Here is a 25,816-nt window from a genome sequence, read left to right as displayed (position 1 = left end):
AATTTGACAACTTTTAAAATACACATCCGATTTTCATAAGATTTATATATTTAGAAAGCTCTTTGAATTATCTACGTAATGAGTACAAATAAGAATATTAAATTTATATTTTACGAAAAAAATAATTATTTTTATTGAATTTGGTATTGTTCGAATAATCAAATGCAAACAATATGTACATCGCAATGTATTTTTACTAGTTAAATAATAAAGAAAAGCCCAAAAATATTCAACGATTAGAAGGATAACGAGTCACTGATGAGTCTCACAATATCACAATGCAAACTGTTGAAATGAATTTTAAATGGCAAAGCTAATGAACCAGATTTCCGCCCGAACATGGCCCCCAAATGAACGCCATCTGATGTGGCATAGATTTTACCTTAGTCGAAGACCCATTTCAAAAGTTAATAAAATAAATAAAAAATTTAGAAATAATAAATAATGGAAGAGAATTGAATTTGTAGCATTTTCGAAGTGAATTCCATATTTATAACTCGAAAATGGAAAATAACAAGCCAACAAAGAGCATATGAAAACAAGGTTCCATCCTTTGAGTTACTGATCCTAGCATTTTTAGAATGGGGGTGTTTTATGATGGAGGCATGAGGTACAAATCAGAAGTTGATAAGTTTTTTTCATACTAATTGATTCAACTAATTATGTTTCTAAAAATATCAAAGATAAAATATAACTAATTAAATATGACCAATATTTTATCCAAACATGCACTTATCTTGTATTTTTTGAAATAGAATTTGTTGGAATCAATTAATATGAAAGACACTTGCCAAATTATGTTTTTTCCCCCATGCCCCCATCAAAAACCGACCCCATCAAAAATTTATCCGGACACTTGAAAGGAATCAGGTGCCATTTTTTTATACCCATCCATTGGAGTTGGCTAAGGGATGTCTTCAAAATAGAATTCGTCTATATTGTCCATCGCCTTTATACTAAATCTAAACCTATACCCTTTCATAATCATAACATTTCTCTTCTCCTTCTTTGTTCTACCGATTGAAAAAAAAAATCTATCGTTTTAATTTTGATTGAAACCAAATATAGTCGATCAAACAAATTTAAGGATTAACTGTTTAATATTAAAAATAAAAACTCATTAACCTTAAAGTTGAAACTTAGAACATAAAAAAAAAAAAAATCGAGTTAAATAAAATAAAAAAAAATCTGATAGATGATAGTAGTTGTGATCCAAAATTAGTATTTAACTGTTTGAAATAAAAAAAAAAATTGATCAGAAATTTTTGTAAGATTTGCAGTAGCAGAAACATAATCGGTAGATAACAAGCTATTTTACCTACCGATTCTGGTTGATGTTCTTCATTTCTTGAGAACATCAACCATAATAGGTAGGTAAATTGATTCTTATCTACCGATTATTCTTGATTCAAAAAATTCAGTTTTTCTGTACTAAAAAACTAAACACAATCGGTAGATAATTAACAACATTAACTATCGATTATGGCCGTACCAAAATCCAAAAATTAAAGGATTTTGGCAAAATCTCATTTTGGGGCCACTATCTATTCAGAAGTTATAACACAATTTACTACCTGAAAAAGAGGGGTCTAACAAGCACACCCAATATTTCATTTAGGCAATCTATATGGACAAATTCCAATATAATTCCAAGCCCAAGAAAATCAACTAGACAGTCAGACTCAATCAATGGAAATATATCCAAGAGTTGTATCTTTGTTTCTCAATGTAATCAGCAAATAAAACATATAGAATCCGTGAGCCTGATTATTATGAGAAACAACTTGAACAGTACCAAACACAAATGTTCAAGTGTCAATCAATTTATATCAACAACTAAAAGTTGGATTATCTAATTGATTGAACTACGCACAACCTGTGATATTTCAATTATATAGAAAATTTTGTTAACGAGGAAACCGCAAATGCAGAAAAATCCCGGGACCTAGTCTAGATTTGAAAACCACACTGTACTAATTCGTTGCCTCTACAGACACTAGCCTACTGCAAGTTAACTTCAGATTGGAATGTAGTTGAGCCTTAACCAATCTCACACTGATGAAGGTACAGTCGCGTTCCTTACGCCTTTGAATCCCAGCAGGACTCTACGCACTTGATTCCCTTAGCTGATCTCACTCACAACTAAAAGTTGGTAAGACCCAAAGTCGAAGACTTGATAAACAAATTTGTATCAAACAGAAAAGTCTATTGAATAAATAAATCTGTCTCCCACAAAAATACCTATGAGTTTTATTCCGTCTTTTGATAAATCAAGGTGAACATGACACAATTGGTTCACTATATTTATACTCCCGAAGAACGGCCTAGTAATATCAATCGCCTCACAATAATATTAATTGTATGGTAGCGAAACAAGATATTTTGGAATCATAAACGATGAGATGAAGATGTTTGTGACTACTTTTTATCTTTCCTACCGGATATTGAATCTCGAGCAAATTTTAGAGAAGATAGTACTCAATAAGATAGAACAAAGCAAGATCAGAACACACAACTACAAAGAAAATAGTTGTGTCTGGATTCACAATCCAAATGAAGTCTTTAAGTCGTTAATCTATAATGGTTTTAGGAAAAACCTAGGTTAACTGAGAATCGACTATAGTCGCAACTAGTATCACACAGGAGGTGTGGGTATTAGGTTTCTCAGTTGCTAGAGTTCTCCCTTATATAGTCTTCAAATCATGGTTTTCAATCAATGTTACCTTCGTAACAAAGCATTCAATATTCACCTTTATATGAAAACCTTATTAGACCCAAGCTACTATTCGTTAGATCGAACTTAGCTTGTTACACACAAATGAAAAGTGACTTCATTTAGATATGGGTAACCGTACCTAAACTTGTACACCTTGTTGGATAAACAATAGCTAACCAAAGTTATCCATATGAACACTTTCATATCAACCTTGTTCATCTTAATCACAACTAGTTCAAATGACTCAAATGAAACTAGTTATAGAGTTATTCAATTGTTTATAATCTCATAGAAGTATGCAAGACACAATTGAAGCAAAATAGATTTTGATTCACTCGAATCAATTCATGAAAATTATAGTCACGGTTTGCAGAAGATTACATTCCTTAATTTATACATGTGTTAGTTTATGAAAAAATCGATTTTAGAACATAACCAACTCAAGTATGTAAATGGGTACGCATACCTAAGTAGCCGGACTTAATATGGGTTCGCCATTATGCGAAGGCGTAAGCATACTGTTATACACCACCAAACTCAGTAGAATTCCCGGACTTGAACTTACGCCGGTACGCATAAGGGTGCGCATACTAAGTTCCCGGACTTCAACTAACAAACCAGTACCCGTGCGGGTATGCATACTATGGTCCCGGACTTGGAATAACTTGCAACAGTTAGCATACAAGTACGCATATTGTGCTAAATCCAATTAATGGTTAATTTTTCTAAACTCCTATTTCAATCATTCAAACTTTCTTAGAAGACGGGAATAGCTGTCTCACACAAACTATTTGCTTCAAAGAAATTTTCAAGTGATTGAATGATCAATATGAAACATCCCGAATCTACACCAAATTACTATCTCACACAAATCATATAAGATGTTACCAGGAGATTTTCACATGATCATCTTTTGACTTTCGTCAAGAATATAAGATGAACTTGGTTAAAGCGAAATCTTACCCACACATATTTAGAGAAATATGTAAGCAAGTTAAACTCAGATCGAAATATCAAATGTGTATAATCGAAGTCTATACACTATACGACTTTTGTCTCAAATGGGAGATAGAGTAGATATACTTTTGAGTGATAGATGAGTTCAGGTTTCCACATACCTTTTGTTGATGAAGTTACGCAAGCTCCCCTTAATAGTTCTTCGTCTTCAATCGATGAACGCCGTGAAGTCTAAAGCTCAACTACACATTCTATCCTAATCCGAGACTTAGCTATAAGTAGACTAGAAATCAAGACTTATAGTTTTTACAACTAAACTTGACAAACAAGCTTGAGATAAAAACTCTTGTGAGTTCGACAGAGCAGTGCTTTAACAATCTCCCCCTTTGTAATTCTTAGTGACAAAACTATCAATACATATGGATTACAAAACAAATAAACTTTGTAGCTTCTCATCCAAATGCTTGATTTCCTTGGTTCTTCAACATTACTCGAAATCTTCATCACTCCCAAGTACTTCAGTGATTCTGAACGTGTTCAACTCATCATCATAGTTGTTGAAGATCCATAGCTATAACAATGAGAAAACAGTAGCTCCCAATTATTGTTATATAGTGTCATAATATTACTACACAACATCAAAGTCCAATTGTATCACAACTTTGATAACAATACTATGGTGATATGTATCACTCCCACTTAGTAAATATTTTATCTCACAATGAAAACCACTCCCCCTTACATAATGATCCGTAAACCATATGTATTTGTAGTGTGAACTACACAATAATTCTCCCCCTTTTGTCAATATAAATTGGCAAAGGTACGAAAACTAGCGAGATCATAATGAAATTCTCATAGAGATACTTTATGACTAAAAGAGAACATATCAACTTTGTTTCGATGATTTCACATAGTCGAAACTTAGTGTATTAATCAATGAGATTATAAAGATACAAGATAACTCCTACAATATTCCACAGCCACTTCCCACAAAGATTTGGCAATTAAGCACAAGTTCAATTAAGAACTCTCCCCCATTAAATGTCATTCCCGAAAGAACAACAAGAGCGACCTTACTTTTACAAGAAAATATGGATTTCTTTGGACATTAACAAATTACATGAAACATGAATTTGTATCCAGAAAACATAATTAAATTAGTCACAAGAGAACCCATGATTAATTTAATCAGAAATGCTCAACATAAGAAAACTTATGAAGCCGCACAGTACTTACACAAAGAAGTGGATCAGGGAAAGATCAATACTGTGGAGTACACAAAGATTCATTCTATTTTCATCAATACTTGCATAATCATACCATAGATTTAATCTTTGTTATCAAAAGTTCATTCTATTTTCCATCAATATTTTCATAATGACATATAATAGACTTAACTTTTGACATATATGAGACAACCATAGTTCACGGACGCAAACACACATATCCCAAAAATTTTGCAATATATAAACCAATGAAGATTAATACTTCAAAATCGTCTTCCAAATAAACTTTAGAATTTAAATAAATAAATTTAAAAACATTGCAAGATGGAAATCGTTGGAAATCATTGGTATTCCAAACCCTAGTTATCCTTCTTAAAACACAAGAATAAATTCTCATAAGAAGTTTTCTAGACATTAAGACCTTTGAAAAATTCTTTATCGTCCCCGAACTCCTTGTCGTCAACAACCATTGGAACATAAGGTTCATGAAGAAAGGAGTCAATTTCAACAAACCTTCTTGACTGATGTCAAACCAGGGCATTCTGAATTTCAAGAGTCCTAAAAACAATAGCCTTTATTTGCTGCATCTCCTTTCTTATTTCCTTCAACTCTTCAGGAACACCAGAAAACTTCTGAATATTTGAAGGGACAGCCGTTGGTTTCCTCACATTTCTCCTTTTTCTTTTCAAGGAAGAGGGTACCGGAGATTTATATTTTTCCTTTATTATTAATGGCTTAACAATCATATTAACTTATTTTCCATCAGAAGTCATAATGCTTGGAGTCTCCATAAAAATATGGGTTTGTGAGGGAAATTCACAAAGCAAGCTCTACAAGAAAACTTGTGATAAAAAAGAGTTTTCAAGGAAGGAAAAAGGAATGTAGGGTTACGGAACCTTTATACAAAGTAGGAAGATTCACGTACGCACAACTCTCAACCCTAAAGAAGGCAGAATTGTCGATTTTAACCCTCTTTTAATGAATCAAAACATGGAAACCTCTTTTTAATATCAATCTTGGATATGAAAAGATCAACCGAAATCAAAAAATTAAATTAAATTAAAGAAATTTTTCTTTTTCTTAAAACCTGAAAGTGCTAAACTCTTGTCTCTTTGGGATCAGGCACTTGAGACAAGATGCACATCCAACACAATTAAGTTGTGTTGGGGTGAACAATAATCTGTCCACCATGATCTTTTTGGAAAGAGTTCCTAAATTCCTCTTTCATAGAATGTTTCGACCATGTTCCTTTCTGTAGTGGTCTAACTTTTTCTTTAGAAATTAACTTCTTTGGAGAAGAGTTGTGTTTACATACCTCAGACGACTTTTGAACAAGTTTGAACTTGTTTGTTAATCGTTTTTCTCTCCATTAAAGTTTGTTGACATATCTTACTTTATGCTTGTACTTGAAACAAATAAAGAGTTCTTGACCCTTAATAGTACAGTAAGAACATGTCAAAGTGGAGGATGGTTCAGACACCATGGCGGAGGAAGCTGCTAGACAAATTGTAGCATCTGAAACATTATAAATAGAATTTCCAGTAGACATAGAAACATCAATTTTATTTTCCAAAATAGTTGAAGAAGTTTCTCCAGGAAAGATATCAAGATTGACGTGAGTATTGCTACAATTATCAAAATCAATATTCTCGGCAAGGAGCGCAACACTTAATTTTTCATCTTCATTTGAATCATAGGGATCAGACATTTCATTAAGGGTTGCAGAAAGACCTTTGTTCCCAGTGTATTTTCTACGATTTGGACACTCATTGGCAACATGACCAAAACCTTTACACTTGAAGCACAGAAGCATATCTTCATCATCAGTATCGACTATAACCTTGGTTTTAGGAGGAACACAGTCATGAGGTTTAACTGATGATCTAGGCTTATCTCTCACGAACCATTTACTTCTCTTCAAAATAAGATATCTAAACGGTCTTGTGATCAGAAAGACTGAGTTACCAAGATCTTAATCTGATGAATCAATCTCAATAGGATCATCCAGAGAGTTTCCAACACATTTACTTGTGTCAAGCAATTTTGTGTTCTTTTGTTCTTTGAAAGAAATATCCTTTCCGTATTTGGATGTATCATGATCAAAGATATTTAACTTCCCAACCAAAGTATTTCTGGATAGAGTATTAAGGTTATTTCCTTCAACGATGACATGTTTCTTAGAATCGTATTTGGCTGGCAACGATCTGGAAATTTTCATCGCAATGTCATTTTCAGAAATAGTCTTACCTAATGCAAAACATACATTCACAATTTCAGACACTTTGTGATTAAACTCATCAAATGAATCTTCATCAGCCATACGAAGGTTTGCCAATCATAATTTAGGTTTTGAATCCTATCTTCTTTCTCAGAGTAGTTTCCTTCGAATACCGTTTCTAAGATATCCCTTGCTTCTTTAGACTTAGTGCACGTAGTCACATGGTGCTGAAGATCTGGGGTAATGTCATGGTTGATAGCATTTAATCCTTCAGAATTTTGCTTTGCAGCAAGAATCTCGACAACATCATAATCACCAATATCATTTGCACTAGTTACATCGTCTACTATAACCATTGGAGGATTGTAACCATTAACAACATAAATCCATGATTAAAAATCACGCGCTTGAAGAAAGACACGCATAGCAATTTTCCACCATAAGTAATTTGAGCCATCGAAGACTGGCGGTACGTTTATAGAGATGGCACTTCTTGCCATAGAGTCAGATTGCTACAAACACATACTTATAAGGTGTTAAACGTGTTAAACGTGTTTGCCTGCTCTGATAAAATTGAAAAAGAGGGGGTATAACAACCACACCCAATATTTCGTTTAGGCAATCTGCATTGACAAACTCCAATATAATTCCAAAGAGAATCAACTAGACAGTCAGACTCAATCAATGGAAATATATCCAAGAGTTGTATCTTTGTTTCTCAATTTAATCAGCAAATCAAACAGATAGAATCCGTGAGCCTGATTATTGTGAGAAACAACTTGAACGGTACCAAAGGCCAATGTTCAAGTGCCAATAAAATTATACAACAACCAAAGGTTGGATTATCTAATTGGGACCACTTTATATTTGGAAGTTAAAATTAACATAATTTACTACCGATTATGGTAGTACGAAAATTCGAAAATTGAAGGATTTTGGAAAAATCTCATGGTGGGGACATTATATATTCGGAAGTTAAAATTAACACACCAAAATTCGAAAATTAAAGGATCTTGGCAAAATCTCATGTTGCGGCACTATATATTCGGAAGTTAAATTAACACAATTTATTACCGACTATGGTAATGCCAAAATTCCAAAAATGTATACCCAAAATAATTAAAAAAAAAGAAACACGAAAACTAATAACTCAAATAATTCTCCTAACAATAAGTAAATATAATCTAACTACCGATTCTCGATGGAAGAATTTGCCATTATGAAAAACAAAAGATAAGAGGTGGCTTCAATTTAGATTTCGATGATATTTTTTTGTCTTGTTAATGGCCTTAATTCCTTTCAAGTCCCCTAAAAATGCCGGGTTGTTGATTCCTCCATATTTAGCCCATTCCTTGACCAGCAGAACCATATCCCTGAAACGATCATCTACTCTAGTGACCCAGCCAAGGAAAATGGATTTGATCACTCCTGCTCTAGTTGATTGAGATATCACAAGTTATGTTGCTGTGGTTATTGCTCTCAACTACCAGAAGAGGGACTCCTGCATTCGGAATAAATTTTCTAAGGCGAAAAGCGTGTCCCGAAACAAATATAAAAAATCAGTACACACCAAACAATTTCTCACAATCGAACACAATTGTAAACGTTCATTCAGTACTAACGGTAGTGTGCGCTCCCATATACTTCATTATTGAAATTTAAATAACATACCTATTCTACTGGGCTCCGGATCTCCTGTCCCCCTCTTCCGTGTGTCACGGTGTCCTTCCAAAATTAAACGCTGCCATGTGACGTTTATTTCCTTCCCATTTAAAAACGTAACAAAAATCTATTATAGTCCAAAAAGATAATATATTTTCTACAATTCTTTCCGTATCAGAAAGTATATGCAAACCAAGATCCAAACCTTTCTCTCCTCCTTTTAAGTCTCAGTGCTGTCAAATGGAGTAGTGTATCCTTTTATTTAGATAGAAATATCCAAATCTCCCTATTTTGTGTAAGGGTTACGTGTGTATATGGTAAGTTAGTAAGCAGTGCGTAATGCATAAAAGTTAAGATTAGACGCCCCAAGCATTATTAAAGGTCAATTAAGGTCCTTGGCGTAGAGATATCTAGGACTCGGTACTCATGTACATCTAATTTAGCAACAAAAGAAGATGAAGGCGAAAATTTATAGCAAGTAAGCAGTACCTCGTAGACTTGAATATTCTGCTGCAGATTGATAACAATGGCCTTATGTATGACCCGGGTTCGTGCTCTTACATCTTCTTCTGATGGGTTAATCACTTCAAGTATTTCACTAAGAGTACGTTCGTACTGAAGCAATCCATTACGGCAAATATGGTAATTTCTTTATGGGATTCCTTTTACTGGTTTCCGTAAAAAATTTTGGTTTTTTACTTGGATAGCAGAATCTCTTTTCGGTTCTCCTTTTTTGTTCGATTGTATTAAGTTTATCAGTCCCTTGATAAACTTGGAAAGAAGATTAACACATGCAAAGAAGAATATGTGATTGAATACATGCAATGAAGAATATGGAAAGAAGATTAGTACATGCAAAGAATAATATTGGTGTAATTAGTTTTAATTTATTTGTTTTATTTATAGGAATACATTTAATTCTCTTGATGTAATTATAGTATTAGGATCTTTATGTAATTGTATAATCAGTATATATACAACATAATTAAATCAATCTCATTACATTTGTATGAGATTCAAAAACCCAAACCAATATTTCTTTATGCTAATACAGAGCTAGGTTAGATTTTTTTCCCCTCAATTCTTTGCAACTGCATCAACAATGGCTGTTGAGGATGAAAGTATACCTCCTCCACCACCCAACAATAATCCACCTAACAGGGAATCTGGTTTATCCCCATCAAGCCCCAACTGGCTGACAATCCTACCACTGTCATCTTCACCCTTCTTCTCACCAGTGATAACTATTGCATCTGGGAAAGAGGAATCAAAAAGGCCCTAAGTGCTAAAGACAAACTCGGTTATATTGATGGATCCATTGTGAAACCCACTGGTCCAATTGATCTTTCCCATTGGACTCGAGCAGATGACTTAGTTGGTAGCTTGGTTGCCAAATCAGTTGACCGAGAAATCCGTGGGAGTGTTCAATCATTCCCATCTGCAAGAGACCAGTGGTTAGAGATCAAAAACCTATTCTATCATACCAATGCTCCTAAGCTTTTTGCTCCCAAACAATCAATATCTTCATTGAAACAAGAAATCTGAATGTTGCAATGTATTTCACTCGACTCAAGTCTCTTTGGGATGAACTGGATTCATTCAAGCCTCCCGTCCCTTGCATCTGTCGAGCAGGCAATGGAATTCCTGCAGGGTCTTCATGATCGCTTTTCTGCTCTAAGCAGTCAATGCCTGTTAATGGAGCCAATGCCATCTGCAGCAAAGCTATACAATCTTGTAAGGCAGGAGGAAGCACAACAAGGTATAAACGCATCCTCCATTATTCATGTTCAATCTGCAACACTCAATGTCTCTCGCAGAGACTCTTATTCAGCTAGACCAAATATTGTCAATAACCCTAGTCCTGGCAATAGTACAAACAAAAGGTAAAGACCATTTTGTGACCACTGCAATAAGCATGGACACACTAAGACTACCTGCTGGAAACTCAATGGCTGCCCAAAGGATCCACCTAGATCACGGGATATTTTATCTTCGGCTTATGCTGCTGCTGCTGTTCCGGCTACACCTGCTGCTCCGGGTATAACTGCTGCTCAATATGCAAGACTCATGTCCTTGCTTGAACTAGAAAATGCAGATAATGGCGTCATTCCATTTGAAAACTTTGCAGGTATTTCCCTAACTTGTTCTTCTGCTGTTTGGATTGTAGACAGTGGGGCTACTCATCACATATGCTCTACTCTTTCTTGTTTTCTTATTATACTTTAGTTATGAACCCAATCACGGTTCAATTACCATATGTTTCAAACATTTATGTGACTCATATTTGGACAGTAAATTTATCTCCCAATATTCAATTACTCAATGTTTTTTATATTCCAAGTTTTAAATTCAACTTGATCTCTGCAAGTCAACTTACAAGCACAACAAACTGTTGTATCAAATTCTCACATCAGTCTTGTATCTTTCAGGACCTTCACACGAGAATGGATATTGGATGGAGTGGGCGAATTTTTGGCCTTTATAATTTTATTTTCAACCATTTGTTTCTTCTCTAGCTCCAAATAAACCATTCGATACTTGGAACTACCGTCTAGGCCATCCCAATAAGAATTTTTTTAATTTTTTAGCTCGCAAATTTGTTTACATTCATTCTTCATTTAAACACTTATGTGATGTATGCCCCAGGGAAAAACAAACTCGCCTTAAATTTAATAAAAGTGTTTCTTTCTCTAAGCATCCTTTCCAATTAATACATGCTGACATTTGTGGACCTTCCTCCACTACATCTCTAACTGGTGCCAAGTACTTTCTAACAATTGTCGATGACTATTCTAGATGTACTTGGGTGTTTTTGATGAAAGTAAAGTCTGAAACTTTAAAGTTTATCAAATATTTTTTTTCTTTTGTTGTAAAACAATATGGGAACAAAATCACCAGCATCTCCTCTGGTATTAACACATTACTTATCCATCATCTTCATATTTTTAGATATGACAATGGCTCTGAGTTCAAAACTAATGAAATCCAATCTTGGTTTCACCATAATGGTATTCTACATCAAACCAGTTGTATCTACACTCCACAACAAAATGGAATTGTTGAAAGAAAACATCGTCATTTGCTTAATGTAGAACGAACATTACGATTTCAAGCCAACTTACCCATATGTTTCTGGGGTGAGTGTATTTTGGATGCTACGTATCTTATCAATAAACTGCCAACACCAGTTTTATCACATAAATCTCCACATGAAATGCTTCTGCATTCACCTCCAGATTATTTTTCACTTCGTGTTTTTGGCTGTCTTTATTTTGGAAGAAACACTCGCATAGCTAACAAGTTTGATCAACGTACCAAGTCGGGCATATTTCTTGGCTATCCATATGGACATAAAGGTTACACTATTTATGACCTTGAATCAAAATCTACTTATGTATCCCGTGATGTAGTATTTCATGAAACTATCTTTCCCTTTCATGATTTATCTACTTCTCAATCTTTATTTATTCTTGTGTAAGAACAGCAATCCGAGTATATACACTATGACTCAATACTCACTCATTTATCTTCCACACAGCAACACTGTGAAACTTCCACTTCTACTCAGTCTCATAATTCTAGTTCACTGCCTAATTATGAACAATCACTTCCTTCCAGGCAGTCAAATCTTTCCACTGCCCAGAAATCTGTTATTCAATGTGGTTCACAAAATCACTCATCTACATATACATCTTCCGATACTGATCATTCATCAGTGCATCTATCGACTGTAGCATCTCCAAGACAATATTCTGCCACCGAGCATAGCTCTCCATCTCCATTTTTGACACAATCTAATTCGGTTGTTCCTTTTCCAGAATCTGCAGTACCTGAAACACATACTCGTCCATCTCGGGTTCATAATCCACCACCATTCTTAAAGGATTATCATTGTTCGGCTTATGCGATCAAATCAACTTCGCTTTATCCTATGACAAACTATTTGTCTTTTGAAAAACTCACTCCATCCCATCAAGCATTTCTAGCTTCTGTAATCCTTACTGCAGAACCAAAATAATTTTCTCAAGAAAACAAGTGTCCTAAATGGCGTGCTGCCATGGCTAAAGAAATCATGGCATTAGAAGCTAATAATACTTGGATACTTGTTGACTTACCACCTGGTAAAACAACCATTGGCTGTAAATGGGTTTTGAAAATAAAATTCAATGCTGATGGCACTATTGAGCGATATAAGGCTCGTCTTGTATCTAAAGGTTATACTCAACAAGAAGGTATCGATTACTACGATACCTTTGCACCAGTGGTTAAACTGGTCACTGTCCGTGTATTACTATCTATTGCAGCTATCAAAGGGTGGTCTCATCATCAATTAGATGTCAACAATGCGTTTCTTCAAGGGAACCTAGATGAAGAAATTTATATGAAGATACCCCCTGGTTTAGCACGCAAAGGTGAGTCTCAGGTTTTTAAACTCAAAAAGTCTATCCACGGCCTTAAACAAGCCTCTGGTCAATGGTTTGCCAAACTTTCTTCGGTTTTACTATCTGAAGGTTTTCAAAAATCATTATGTGCTAATTCGCTTTTTAGATATCATAAGGGAACAACAACAATTTTTGTTCTTGTCTATGTTGATGATATCATTATCACTGGCACTGATGATGAATTCATTAATTCTCTCAAGTCGCGCCTTGCATCTCATTTTTAAATCAAAGATCTTGGTCGTTTGCAATATTTACTGGGAATTGAAGTATCCAGATCTTCAAAAGGTATTTTTCTATGTCAACGTAAATATATTCTTGATATTCTTAGGTCGTGTTTGGCCCCTTGGAAATGTCTATCCTAGGTTGGGTTATCAAGAAAATACATTTAAATTATGTTTGTCTTGTTCTAATTCTAGTCTAGGATATGAACAACTAAATCTTCCTTGATTTTAGGAAGCTAAAAAAGCAAGGTTATGTTATTCTCCAAAATAGCCAGGATACCAATATCCTTGCCTGGGTTAGACGATTATAGAGGTAGTTATTTTAATTAATCAAAATATTTTCAATTTTTTTTAACTTTATTGTTATGTGTTTATTTTTTTCTCCGACAATTTTATCCATAATACATAATTATTTTATAAAAATACATATTTAAAATATGGAGAGACAAACATAATACATGATAAACTCGTGATGGATATAACGGAAAAACAAACATCATCTTTATTAATACATCTTGAGATAATCCTGCTCAAGTTAGAGAAAAAAATTCCCTAGCTAAGCTTTATGTAGTCAAAGCTCCCAAACACGGCCTTAAGGATTTTGGCCTTACATGGGCCCATGTTTCAGCTTTTCCAATGGATACACATCTCAAGTTACTTCCTACTAACGGTGTGGAATTAACAGATCCAAGCTCTTTTCGCCGTCTCATTGGTCGTCAATTATATCTTACTGTCACTCGTCCTAACATCACTTACTCAGTCAATTATCTGAGTCAGTTTTTGCAGAATCCAAAATCAGCTCACAGGATGCTGCTCAGCGTATTCTACGTTTTCTCAAAGGAACTTTTGGACATGAAATATTTCTGTCCTCATCCAATTCTCCATCCTTTCACGGTAATACAGACTCTGATTGGGCAGGCTGCCCAATTACTCGTCGTTCTACCACTGGATATTTTGTTACCTTAGGTAATAGTCCAATTTCTTGGAAATCAAAGAAACAGACTACTGTGGATCGTTCATCAGCTGAAACTGATTATAGTGCTTTGGAAAATCTAACCCCTGAGCTTCAATGGTTAGTTTATCTCTTCAAACACATGCACATTTCTTGTACTCTTCCTATCACTATTTCTTGTGATAGTCCTGCAACAATTAATTCATATTGCTCAAAATCCGGTATTTCACGAGCGTACTAAACACATCGATATTGATTGAAATTTTGTTCGTGAAAAGTTAATAAGTGGATTGATTCTACCAAAACATCTTTCGTCGTCCGATCAACTGGCTGATGTTTTCACGAAGCCTTTGGGAGCTTCGCAATTTGGTCGTCTAGTTGGAAAGTTGGGCGTTCGTTCAGGCTCTACCGCTCCAACTTGAGGGGGGTATTAAGTTTATCAGTCCCTTGATAAACTTGGAAAGAAGATTAACACATGCAATGAAGAATATGGAAACAAGATTAGTATGCATGCAAAGAATAATATGTGATTGAATACATGCAAATAAGAATATGGAAAGAAGATTAGTACATGCAAAGAATAATATTGATGTAATTAGTTTTAATTTCTTTATTTTATTTATAGGAATACATTTAATTCTCTTGATGTAATTATAATATTAGGATCTTTACTTGTTCTATGTAATTGTATAATCAATATATATACAACATAATGAAATCAATCTCATTACAGTTGTATGAGATTCAAAACCCAAACAAATATTTCTTTAGGCTGTAATCATTGGGTTGAGGTACACCTCTTAAATGCCTCTTTAAAACCTAAATAAGAAAAACTGGTTCTCAAAGGCTCACTATCATAATTTACCTATTCACATAGGGTAGGTAGTTTTAGATAAATGTACTTATCCACACAAGATAGGTAGTATTTAATAAGAATGCAAGTTAAGGGATGAAATCACAAGAGAACCCATGATTAATTTAATCAGAAATGCTCAACATAAGAAAACTTATGAAGCCGCACAGTACTTACACAAAGAAGTGAATCAGAGAAAAAGATCAATACTGCGGAGTACACAAAGATTCATTCTATTTTCATCAATACTTGCATAATCATACCATAGACTTAATCTTTGTTATCAAAAGTTCATTCTATTTTCCATCAATATTTTCATAAAGACATATAATAGACTTAACTTTTGACATATATGAGACAACCATAGTTCACGGACGCAAACACACATATCCCAAAAATTTTGCAATATATAAACCAATGAAGATTAATACTTCAAATCGTCTTCCAAATAAACTTTAGAATTTAAATAAATAAATTTAAAACATTGCAAGATGGAAATCGTTGGAAATCATTGGTATTCCAAACCCTAGTTATCCTTCTTAAAACACAAGAATAAATTCTCATAAGAAGTTTTCTAGACATTAAGACCTTTGAAAAATTCTTTATCGTCCCCGAACTCCTTGTCGTCAACAACCATTGGAACATAAGGTTCATGAAGAAAGGAGTCAATTTCAACAAACCTTCTTGACTGATGTCAAACCAGGGCATTCTGAATTTCAAGAGTCCTAAAACAATAGCCTTTATTTGCTGCATCTCCTTTCTTATTTCCTTCAACTCTCAGGAACACCAGAAAACTTCTGAAGATTTGAAGGGACAGCCGTTGGTTTCCTCACATTTCTCCTTTTTCTTTTCAAGGAAGAGGGTACCGGAGATTTATATTTTTCCTTTATTATTAATGGCTTAACAATCATATTAACCTATTTTCCATCAGAAGTCATAATGCTTGGAGTCTCCATAAAAATATGGGTTTGTGAGGGAAATTCACAAAGCAAGCTCTACAAGAAAACTTGTGATAAAAAAGAGTTTTCAAGGAAGGAAAAAGGATGTAGGGTTACGGACCTTTATACAAAGTAGAAAGATTCACGTACGCACAACTCTCAACCCTAAAGAAGGCCAGAATTGTCGATTTTAACCTTTTTAATGAATCAAAACATGGAACCTCTTTTTAATATCAATCTTGGATATGAAAAGATTCAACCGAAATCAAAAAATTAAATTAAATTAAAGAAATTTTTCTTTTCTTAAAACCTGAAAGTGCTAAACTCTTGTCTCTTGGGATCAGGCACTTGAGACAAGATGCACATCCAACACAATTAAGTTGTGTTGGGGGAACAATAATCTGTCCACCATGATCTTTTTGGAATGAGTTCCTAAATTCCTCTTTCATAGAATGTTTCGAACCATGTTCCTTTCTGTAGTGGTATAACTTTTTCTTTAGGAAATTAACTTATTTGGAGAAGAGTTGTGTTTACATACCTCAGACGATTTTGAACAAGTTTGAACTGTTTGTTAATCGTTTTTCTCTCCATTAAAGTTGTTGACTCTCTCCTTTATGCTTGTACTTGAAACATAAAGAGTTCTTGACCCTAATAGTACAGTACATGTCAAGTGGAGGATGGTCAGACACCATGGCGGAGGAAGCTGCTAGACAAATTGTAGCATCTGAACATTATAAATAGAATTTCCAGTGCCATAGAAAAATCAATTTTATTTTCCAAAATAGTTGAAGAAGTTTCTCCAGGAAAGATATCAAGATTGACGTGAGTATTGCTAAATTTAAAAATCATATCTCGGCAAGGAGCGCCAACACTTAATTTTTTTTTCATTTGAATCATAGGGATCAGACATTTCTTAAGGGTTGCAAGAAAGACCTTTGTTTCCCAGTGTATTTACGATTTGGACACTCCTTGGCAATGACCAAACCTTTACACTTGAAGCACAGAAGCTTCTTCATCATCAGTCTCGACTGTAACCTGGTTTTAGGAGGACACGTCATGAGGTTTAACTGATGATCTAGGATTATCTCTCACGAACCCTTTACTTCTCTTCAACAAAGAAGATATCTAAGGGTCTTGTGATCAGAAAGACTGAGTTACCAAGATCTTAATCTGATGATCAATCTCCATAGGGATCATCCAGAGTTTTCCAACACATTTGACTTGTGTCAAGCAATTTGTGTTCTTTTGTTCTTTGGAAAGAAATATCCTTTCCGTATTTGGATGTATCATGATCAAAGATACTTAACTTCCCAACCAAAGTATTTCGGGATAGTATTTAAGGTTATTCCTTCCACAACGATGACATGTTTCTTAGAATCGTATTTGGCTGGCAACGATCTGGAATTTTCATCGCAATGTCTTTCAGGAATAGTCTTACCTAATGCAAAACATACATTCACAATTTCATACACTTTGTGATTAAACTCATCAAATGAATCTTCATCAGCCATACGAAGGTTTGCCAATCATAATTTAGGTTTTGAATCCTATATTCTTTCTCAGAGTAGTTTCCTTCGATTACCGTTTCTAAGATATCCCTTGCTTCTTTAGACTTAGTGCACGTAGTCACATGGTGCTGAAGATCTGGGGTAATGTCATGGTTGATAGCATTTAATCCTTCAGAATTTTGCTTTGCAGCAAGAATCTCGACAACATCATAATCACCAATATCATTTGCACTAGTTACATCGTCTACTATAACCATTGGAGGATTGTAACCATTAACAACATAAATCCATGATTAAAAATCACGCGCTTGAAGAAAGACACGCATAGCAATTTTCCACCATAAGTAATTTGAGCCATCGAAGACTGGCGGTACGTTTATAGAGATAGCACTTCTTGCCATAGAGTCAGATTGCTACAAACACATACTTATAAGGTGTTAAACGTGTTAAACGTGTTTGCCTGCTCTGATAAAATTGAAAAAGAGGGGGTATAACAACCACACCCAATATTTCGTTTAGGCAATCTGCATTGACAAACTCCAATATAATTCCAAAGAGGATCAACTAGACAGTCAGACTCAATCAATGGAAATATATCCAAGAGTTGTATCTTTGTTTCTCAATTTATTCAGCAAATCAAACAGATAGAATCCGTGAGCCTGATTATTGTGAGAAACAACTTGAACGGTACCAAAGGCCAATGTTCAAGTGCCAATAAAATTATACAACAACCAAAGGTTGGATTATCTAATTGGGACCACTTTATATTTGGAAGTTAAAATTAACATAATTTACTACCGATTATGGTAGTACGAAAATTCGAAAATTGAAGGATTTTGGAAAAATCTCATGGTGGGGACATATATTCGGAAGTTAAAATTAACACACCAAAATTCGAAAATTAAAGGATCTTGGCAAAATCTCATGTTGCGGCACTATATATTCGGAAGTTAAATTAACACAATTTATTACCGACTATGGTAATGCCAAAATTCCAAAAATGTATACCCAAAATAATTAAAAAAAAAGAAACACGAAAACTAATAACTCAAATAATTCTCCTAACAATAAGTAAATATAATCTAACTACCGATTCTCGATGGAAGAATTTGCCATTATGAAAAACAAAAGATAAGAGGTGGCTTCAATTTAGATTTCGATGATATTTTTTTGTCTTGTTAATGGCCTTAATTCCTTTCAAGTCCCCTAAAAATGCCGGGTTGTTGATTCCTCCATATTTAGCCCATTCCTTGACCAGCAGAACCATATCCCTGAAACGATCATCTACTCTAGTGACCCAGCCAAGGAAAATGGATTTGATCACTCCTGCTCTAGTTGATTGAGATATCACAAGTTATGTTGCTGTGGTTATTGCTCTCAACTACCAGAAGAGGGACTCCTGCATTCGGAATAAATTTTCTAAGGCGAAAAGCGTGTCCCGAACAAATATAAAAAATCAGTACACACCAAACAATTTCTCACAATCGAACACAATTGTAAACGTTCATTCAGTACTAACGGTAGTGTGCGCTCCCATATACTTCATTATTGAAATTTAAATAACATACCTATTCTACTGGGCTCCGGATCTCCTGTCCCCCTCTTCCGTGTGTCACGGTGTCCTTCCAAAATTAAACGCTGCCATGTGACGTTTATTTCCTTCCCATTTAAAAACGTAACAAAAATCTATTATAGTCCAGAAAGATAATATATTTTCTACAATTCTTTCCGTATCAGAAAGTATATGCAAACCAAGATCCAAACCTTTCTCTCCTCCTTTTAAGTCTCTCAGTGCTGTCAAATGGAGTAGTGGATCCTTTTATTTAGATAGAAATATCCAAATCTCCCTATTTTGTGTAAGGGTTACGTGTGTATATGGTAAGTTAGTAAGCAGTGCGTAATGCATAAAAGTTAAGATTAGACGCCCCAAGCATTATTAAAGGTCAATTAAGGTCCTTGGCGTAGAGATATCTAGGACTCGGTACTCATGTACATCTAATTTAGCAACAAAAGAAGATGAAGGCGAAAATTTATAGCAAGTAAGCAGTACAACTTGAATATTCTGCTGCAGATTGATAACAATGGCCTTATGTATGACCCGGGTTCGTGCTCTTACATCTTCTTCTGATGGTTAATCACTTCAAGTATTTCACTAAGAGTACGTTCGTACTGAAGCAATCCATTACGGCAAATATGGTAATTTCTTTATGGGATTCCTTTTACTGGTTTCCGTAAAAAATTTTGGTTTTTTACTTGGATAGCAGAATCTCTTTTCGGTTCTCCTTTTTTGTTCGATTGTATTAAGTTTATCAGTCCCTTGATAAACTTGGAAAGAAGATTAACACATGCAAAGAAGAATATGTGATTGAATACATGCAATGAAGAATATGAAAACAAGATTAGTATGCATGCAAAGAATAATATGTGATTGAATACATGCAAATAAGAATATGGAAAGAAGATTAGTACATGCAAAGAATAATATTGGTGTAATTAGTTTTAATTTATTTGTTTTATTTATAGGAATACATTTAATTTCTTGATGTAATTATAGTATTAGGATCTTTATGTATTGTATAATCAGTATATACAACATAATTAAATCAATCTCATTACATTTGTATGAGATTCAAAAACCCAAACCAATATTTCTTTATGCTAATACAGAGCTAGGTTAGATTTTTTTCCCCTCAATTCTTTGCAACTGCATCAACAATGGCTGTTGAGGATGAAAGTCTACCTCCTCCACCTCCCAAAATAATCCACCTAACAGGGAATCTGGTTTATCCCCATCAAGCCCCAACTGGCTGACAATCCTACCACTGTCATCTTCACCCTTCTTCTCACCAGTGATAACTATTGCATCTGGGAAAGAGGAATCAAAAAGGCCCTAAGTGCTAAAGACAAACTCGGTTATATTGATGGATCCATTGTGAAACCCACTGGTCCAATTGATCTTTCACATTGGACTCGAGCAGATGACTTAGTTGGTAGCTTGGTTGCCAAATCAGTTGACCGAGAAATCCGTGGGAGTGTTCAATCATTCCCATCTGCAAGAGACCAGTGGTTAGAGATCAAAAACCTATTCTATCATACCAATGCTCCTAAGCTTTTTGCTCTCAAACAATCAATATCTTCATTGAAACAAGAAATATGAATGTTGCAATGTATTTCACTCGACTCAAGTCTCTTTGGGATGAACTGGATTCATTCAATCCTCCCGTCCCTTGCATCTGTCGAGCAGGCAATGGAATTCCTGCAGGGTCTTCATGATCGCTTTTCTGCTCTAAGCAGTCAATGCCTGTTAATGGAGCCAATGCCATCTGCAGCAAAGCTATACAATCTTGTAAGGCAGGAGGAAGCACAGCAAGGTATAAACGCATCCTCCATTATTCATGTTCAATCTGCAACACTCAATGTCTCTCGCAGAGACTCTTATTCAGCTAGACCAAATATTGTCAATAACCCTAGTCCTGGCAATAGTACAAACAAAAGGTAAAGACCATTTTGTGACCACTGCAATAAGCATGGACACACTAAGACTACCTGCTGGAAACTCAATGGCTACCCAAAGGATCCACCTAGATCACGGGATATTTTATCTTCGGCTTATGCTGCTGCTGCTGTTCCGGCTACACCTGCTGCTCCGGGTATAACTGCTGCTCAATATGCAAGACTCATGTCCTTGCTTGAACTAGAAAATGCAGATAATGGCGTCATTCCATTTGAAAACTTTGCAGGTATTTCCCTAACTTGTTCTTCTGCTGTTTGGATTGTAGACAGTGGAGCTACTCATCACATATGCTCTACTCTTTCTTGTTTTCTTATTATACTTTAGTTATGAACCCAATCACGGTTCAATTACCATATGTTTCAAACATTTATGTGACTCATATTTGGACAGTAAATTTATCTCCCAATATTCAATTACTCAATGTTTTTTATATTCCAAGTTTTAAATTCAACTTGATCTCTGCAAGTCAACTTACAAGCACAACAAACTGTTGTATCAAATTCTCACATCAGTCTTGTATCTTTCAGGACCTTCACACGAGAATGGATATTGGATGGAGTGGGCGAATTTTTGGCCTTTATAATTTTATTTTCAACCATTTGTTTCTTCTCTAGCTCCAAATAAACCATTCGATACTTGGAACTACCGTCTAGGCCATCCCAATAAGAATTTTTTTAATTTTTTAGCTCGCAAATTTGTTTACATTCATTCTTCATTTAAACACTTATGTGATGTATGCCCCAGGGAAAAACAAACTCGCCTTAAATTTAATAAAAGTGTTTCTTTCTCTAAGCATCCTTTCCAATTAATACATGCTGACATTTGTGGACCTTCCTCCACTACATCTCTAACTGGTGCCAAGTACTTTCTAACAATTGTCGATGACTATAGATGTACTTGGGTGTTTTTGATGAAAGTAAAGTCTGAAACTTTAAAGTTTATCAAATATTTTTTTTCTTTTGTTGTAAAACAATATGGGAACAAAATCACCAGCATCTCCTCTGGTATTAACACATTACTTATCCATCATCTTCATATTTTTAGTATGACAATGGCTCTGAGTTCAAAACTAATGAAATCCAATCTTGGTTTCACCATAATGGTATTCTACATCAAACCAGTTGTATCTACACTCCACAACAAAATGGAATTGTTGAAAGAAAACATCGTCATTTGCTTAATGTAGAACGACATTACGATTTCAAGCCAACTTACCCATATGTTTCTGGGGTGAGTGTATTTTGGATGCTACGTATCTTATCAATAAACTGCCAACACCAGTTTTATCACATAAATCTCCACATGAAATGCTTCTGCATTCACCTCCAGATTATTTTTCACTTCGTGTTTTTGGCTGTCTTTATTTGGAAGAAACACTCGCATAGCTAACAAGTTTGATCAACGTACCAAGTCGGGCATATTTCTTGGCTATCCATATGGACATAAAGGTTACACTATTTATGACCTTGAATCAAAATCTACTTATGTATCCCGTGATGTAGTATTTCATGAAACTATCTTTCCCTTTCATGATTTATCTACTTCTCAATCTTTATTTATTCTTGTGTAAGAACAGCAATCCGAGTATATACACTATGACTCAATACTCACTCATTTATCTTCCACACAGCAACACTGTGAAACTTCCACTTCTACTCAGTCTCATAATTCTAGTTCACTGCCTAATTATGAACAATCACTTCCTTCCAGGCAGTCAAATCTTTCCACTGCCCAGAAATCTGTTATTCAATGTGGTTCACAAAATCACTCATCTACATATACATCTTCCGATACTGATCATTCATCAGTGCATCTATCGACTGTAGCATCTCCAAGACAATATTCTGCCACCGAGCATAGCTCTCCATCTCCATTTTTGACACAATCTAATTCGGTTGTTCCTTTTCCAGAATCTGCAGTACCTGAAACACATACTCGTCCATCTCGGGTTCATAATCCACCACCATTCTTAAAGGATTATCATTGTTCGGCTTATGCGATCAAATCAACTTCGCTTTATCCTATGACAAACTATTTGTCTTTTGAAAAACTCACTCCATCCCATCAAGCATTTCTAGCTTCTGTAATCCTTACTGCAGAACCAAAATAATTTTCTCAAGAAAACAAGTGTCCTAAATGGCGTGCTGCCATGGCTAAAGAAATCATGGCATTAGAAGCTAATAATACTTGGATACTTGTTGACTTACCACCTGGTAAAACAACCATTGGCTGTAAATGGGTTTTGAAAATAAAATTCAATGCTGATGGCACTATTGAGCGATATAAGGCTCGTCTTGTATCTAAAGGTTATACTCAACAAGAAGGTATCGATTACTACGATACCTTTGCACCAGTGGTTAAACTGGTCACTGTCCGTGTATTACTATCTATTGCAGCTATCAAAGGGTGGTCTCATCATCAATTAGATGTCAACAATGCGTTTCTTCAAGGGAACCTAGATGAAGAAATTTATATGAAGATACCCCCTGGTTTAGCACGCAAAGGTGAGTCTCAGGTTTTTAAACTCAAAAAGTCTATCCACGGCCTTAAACAAGCCTCTGGTCAATGGTTTGCCAAACTTTCTTCGGTTTTACTATCTGAAGGTTTTCAAAAATCATTATGTGCTAATTCGCTTTTTAGATATCATAAGGGAACAACAACAATTTTTGTTCTTGTCTATGTTGATGATATCATTATCACTGGCACTGATGATGAATTCATTAATTCTCTCAAGTCGCGCCTTGCATCTCATTTTTAAATCAAAGATCTTGGTCGTTTGCAATATTTACTGGGAATTGAAGTATCCAGATCTTCAAAAGGTATTTTTCTATGTCAACGTAAATATATTCTTGATATTCTTAGGTCGTGTTTGGCCCCTTGGAAATGTCTATCCTAGGTTGGGTTATCAAGAAAATACATTTAAATTATGTTTGTCTTGTTCTAATTCTAGTCTAGGATATGAACAACTAAATCTTCCTTGATTTTAGGAAGCTAAAAAAGCAAGGTTATGTTATTCTCCAAAATAGCCAGGATACCAATATCCTTGCCTGGGTTAGACGATTATAGAGGTAGTTATTTTAATTAATCAAAATATTTTCAATTTTTTTTAACTTTATTGTTATGTGTTTATTTTTTTCTCCGACAATTTTATCCATAATACATAATTATTTTATAAAAATACATATTTAAAATATGGAGAGACAAACATAATACATGATAAACTCGTGATGGATATAACGGAAAAACAAACATCATCTTTATTAATACATCTTGAGATAATCCTGCTCAAGTTAGAGAAAAAAATTCCCTAGCTAAGCTTTATGTAGTCAAAGCTCCCAAACACGGCCTTAAGGATTTTGGCCTTACATGGGCCCATGTTTCAGCTTTTCCAATGGATACACATCTCAAGTTACTTCCTACTAACGGTGTGGAATTAACAGATCCAAGCTCTTTTCGCCGTCTCATTGGTCGTCAATTATATCTTACTGTCACTCGTCCTAACATCACTTACTCAGTCAATTATCTGAGTCAGTTTTTGCAGAATCCAAAATCAGCTCACAAGGATGCTGCTCAGCGTATTCTACGTTTTCTCAAAGGAACTTTTGGACATGAAATATTTCTGTCCTCATCCAATTCTCCATCCTTTCACGGTAATACAGACTCTGATTGGGCAGGCTGCCCAATTACTCGTCGTTCTACCACTGGATATTTTGTTACCTTAGGTAATAGTCCAATTTCTTGGAAATCAAAGAAACAGACTACTGTGGATCGTTCATCAGCTGAAACTGATTATAGTGCTTTGGAAAATCTAACCCCTGAGCTTCAATGGTTAGTTTATCTCTTCAAACACATGCACATTTCTTGTACTCTTCCTATCACTATTTCTTGTGATAGTCCTGCAACAATTAATTCATATTGCTCAAAATCCGGTATTTCACGAGCGTACTAAACACATCGATATTGATTGAAATTTTGTTCGTGAAAAGTTAATAAGTGGATTGATTCTACCAAAACATCTTTCGTCGTCCGATCAACTGGCTGATGTTTTCACGAAGCCTTTGGGAGCTTCGCAATTTGGTCGTCTAGTTGGAAAGTTGGGCGTTCGTTCAGGCTCTACCGCTCCAACTTGAGGGGGGTATTAAGTTTATCAGTCCCTTGATAAACTTGGAAAGAAGATTAACACATGCAATGAAGAATATGGAAACAAGATTAGTATGCATGCAAAGAATAATATGTGATTGAATACATGCAAATAAGAATATGGAAAGAAGATTAGTACATGCAAAGAATAATATTGATGTAATTAGTTTTAATTTCTTTATTTTATTTATAGGAATACATTTAATTCTCTTGATGTAATTATAATATTAGGATCTTTACTTGTTCTATGTAATTGTATAATCAATATATATACAACATAATGAAATCAATCTCATTACAGTTGTATGAGATTCAAAACCCAAACAAATATTTCTTTAGGCTGTAATCATTGGGTTGAGGTACACCTCTTAAATGCCTCTTTAAAACCTAAATAAGAAAAACTGGTTCTCAAAGGCTCACTATCATAATTTACCTATTCACATAGGGTAGGTAGTTTTAGATAAAT

General features: G+C 34.8%; 1 protein-coding gene across 1 annotated transcript; it reads left to right on the top strand.

The window, feature by feature from the left end:
• The first annotated feature begins 24,601 nt into the window (after nucleotides 1–24,601).
• LOC113294054 (uncharacterized mitochondrial protein AtMg00810-like) lies at nucleotides 24,602–25,340 on the top strand. Its single transcript, XM_026542480.1, has 2 exons — nucleotides 24,602–25,038; nucleotides 25,205–25,340. The coding sequence occupies exons 1-2, from the start codon at nucleotides 24,602–24,604 to the stop codon at nucleotides 25,338–25,340; spliced, it is 573 nt and encodes a 190-aa protein (XP_026398265.1).
• The last annotated feature ends 476 nt before the right edge of the window (nucleotides 25,341–25,816 follow it).

This window comes from Papaver somniferum, chromosome 7 (genome assembly GCF_003573695.1).
Source record: "Papaver somniferum cultivar HN1 chromosome 7, ASM357369v1, whole genome shotgun sequence".
Lineage (NCBI taxonomy): Eukaryota > Viridiplantae > Streptophyta > Magnoliopsida > Ranunculales > Papaveraceae > Papaver > Papaver somniferum.
Note: the sequence above shows the minus strand (reverse complement) of the source record. Positions and strands in the feature narration are given on the sequence as shown.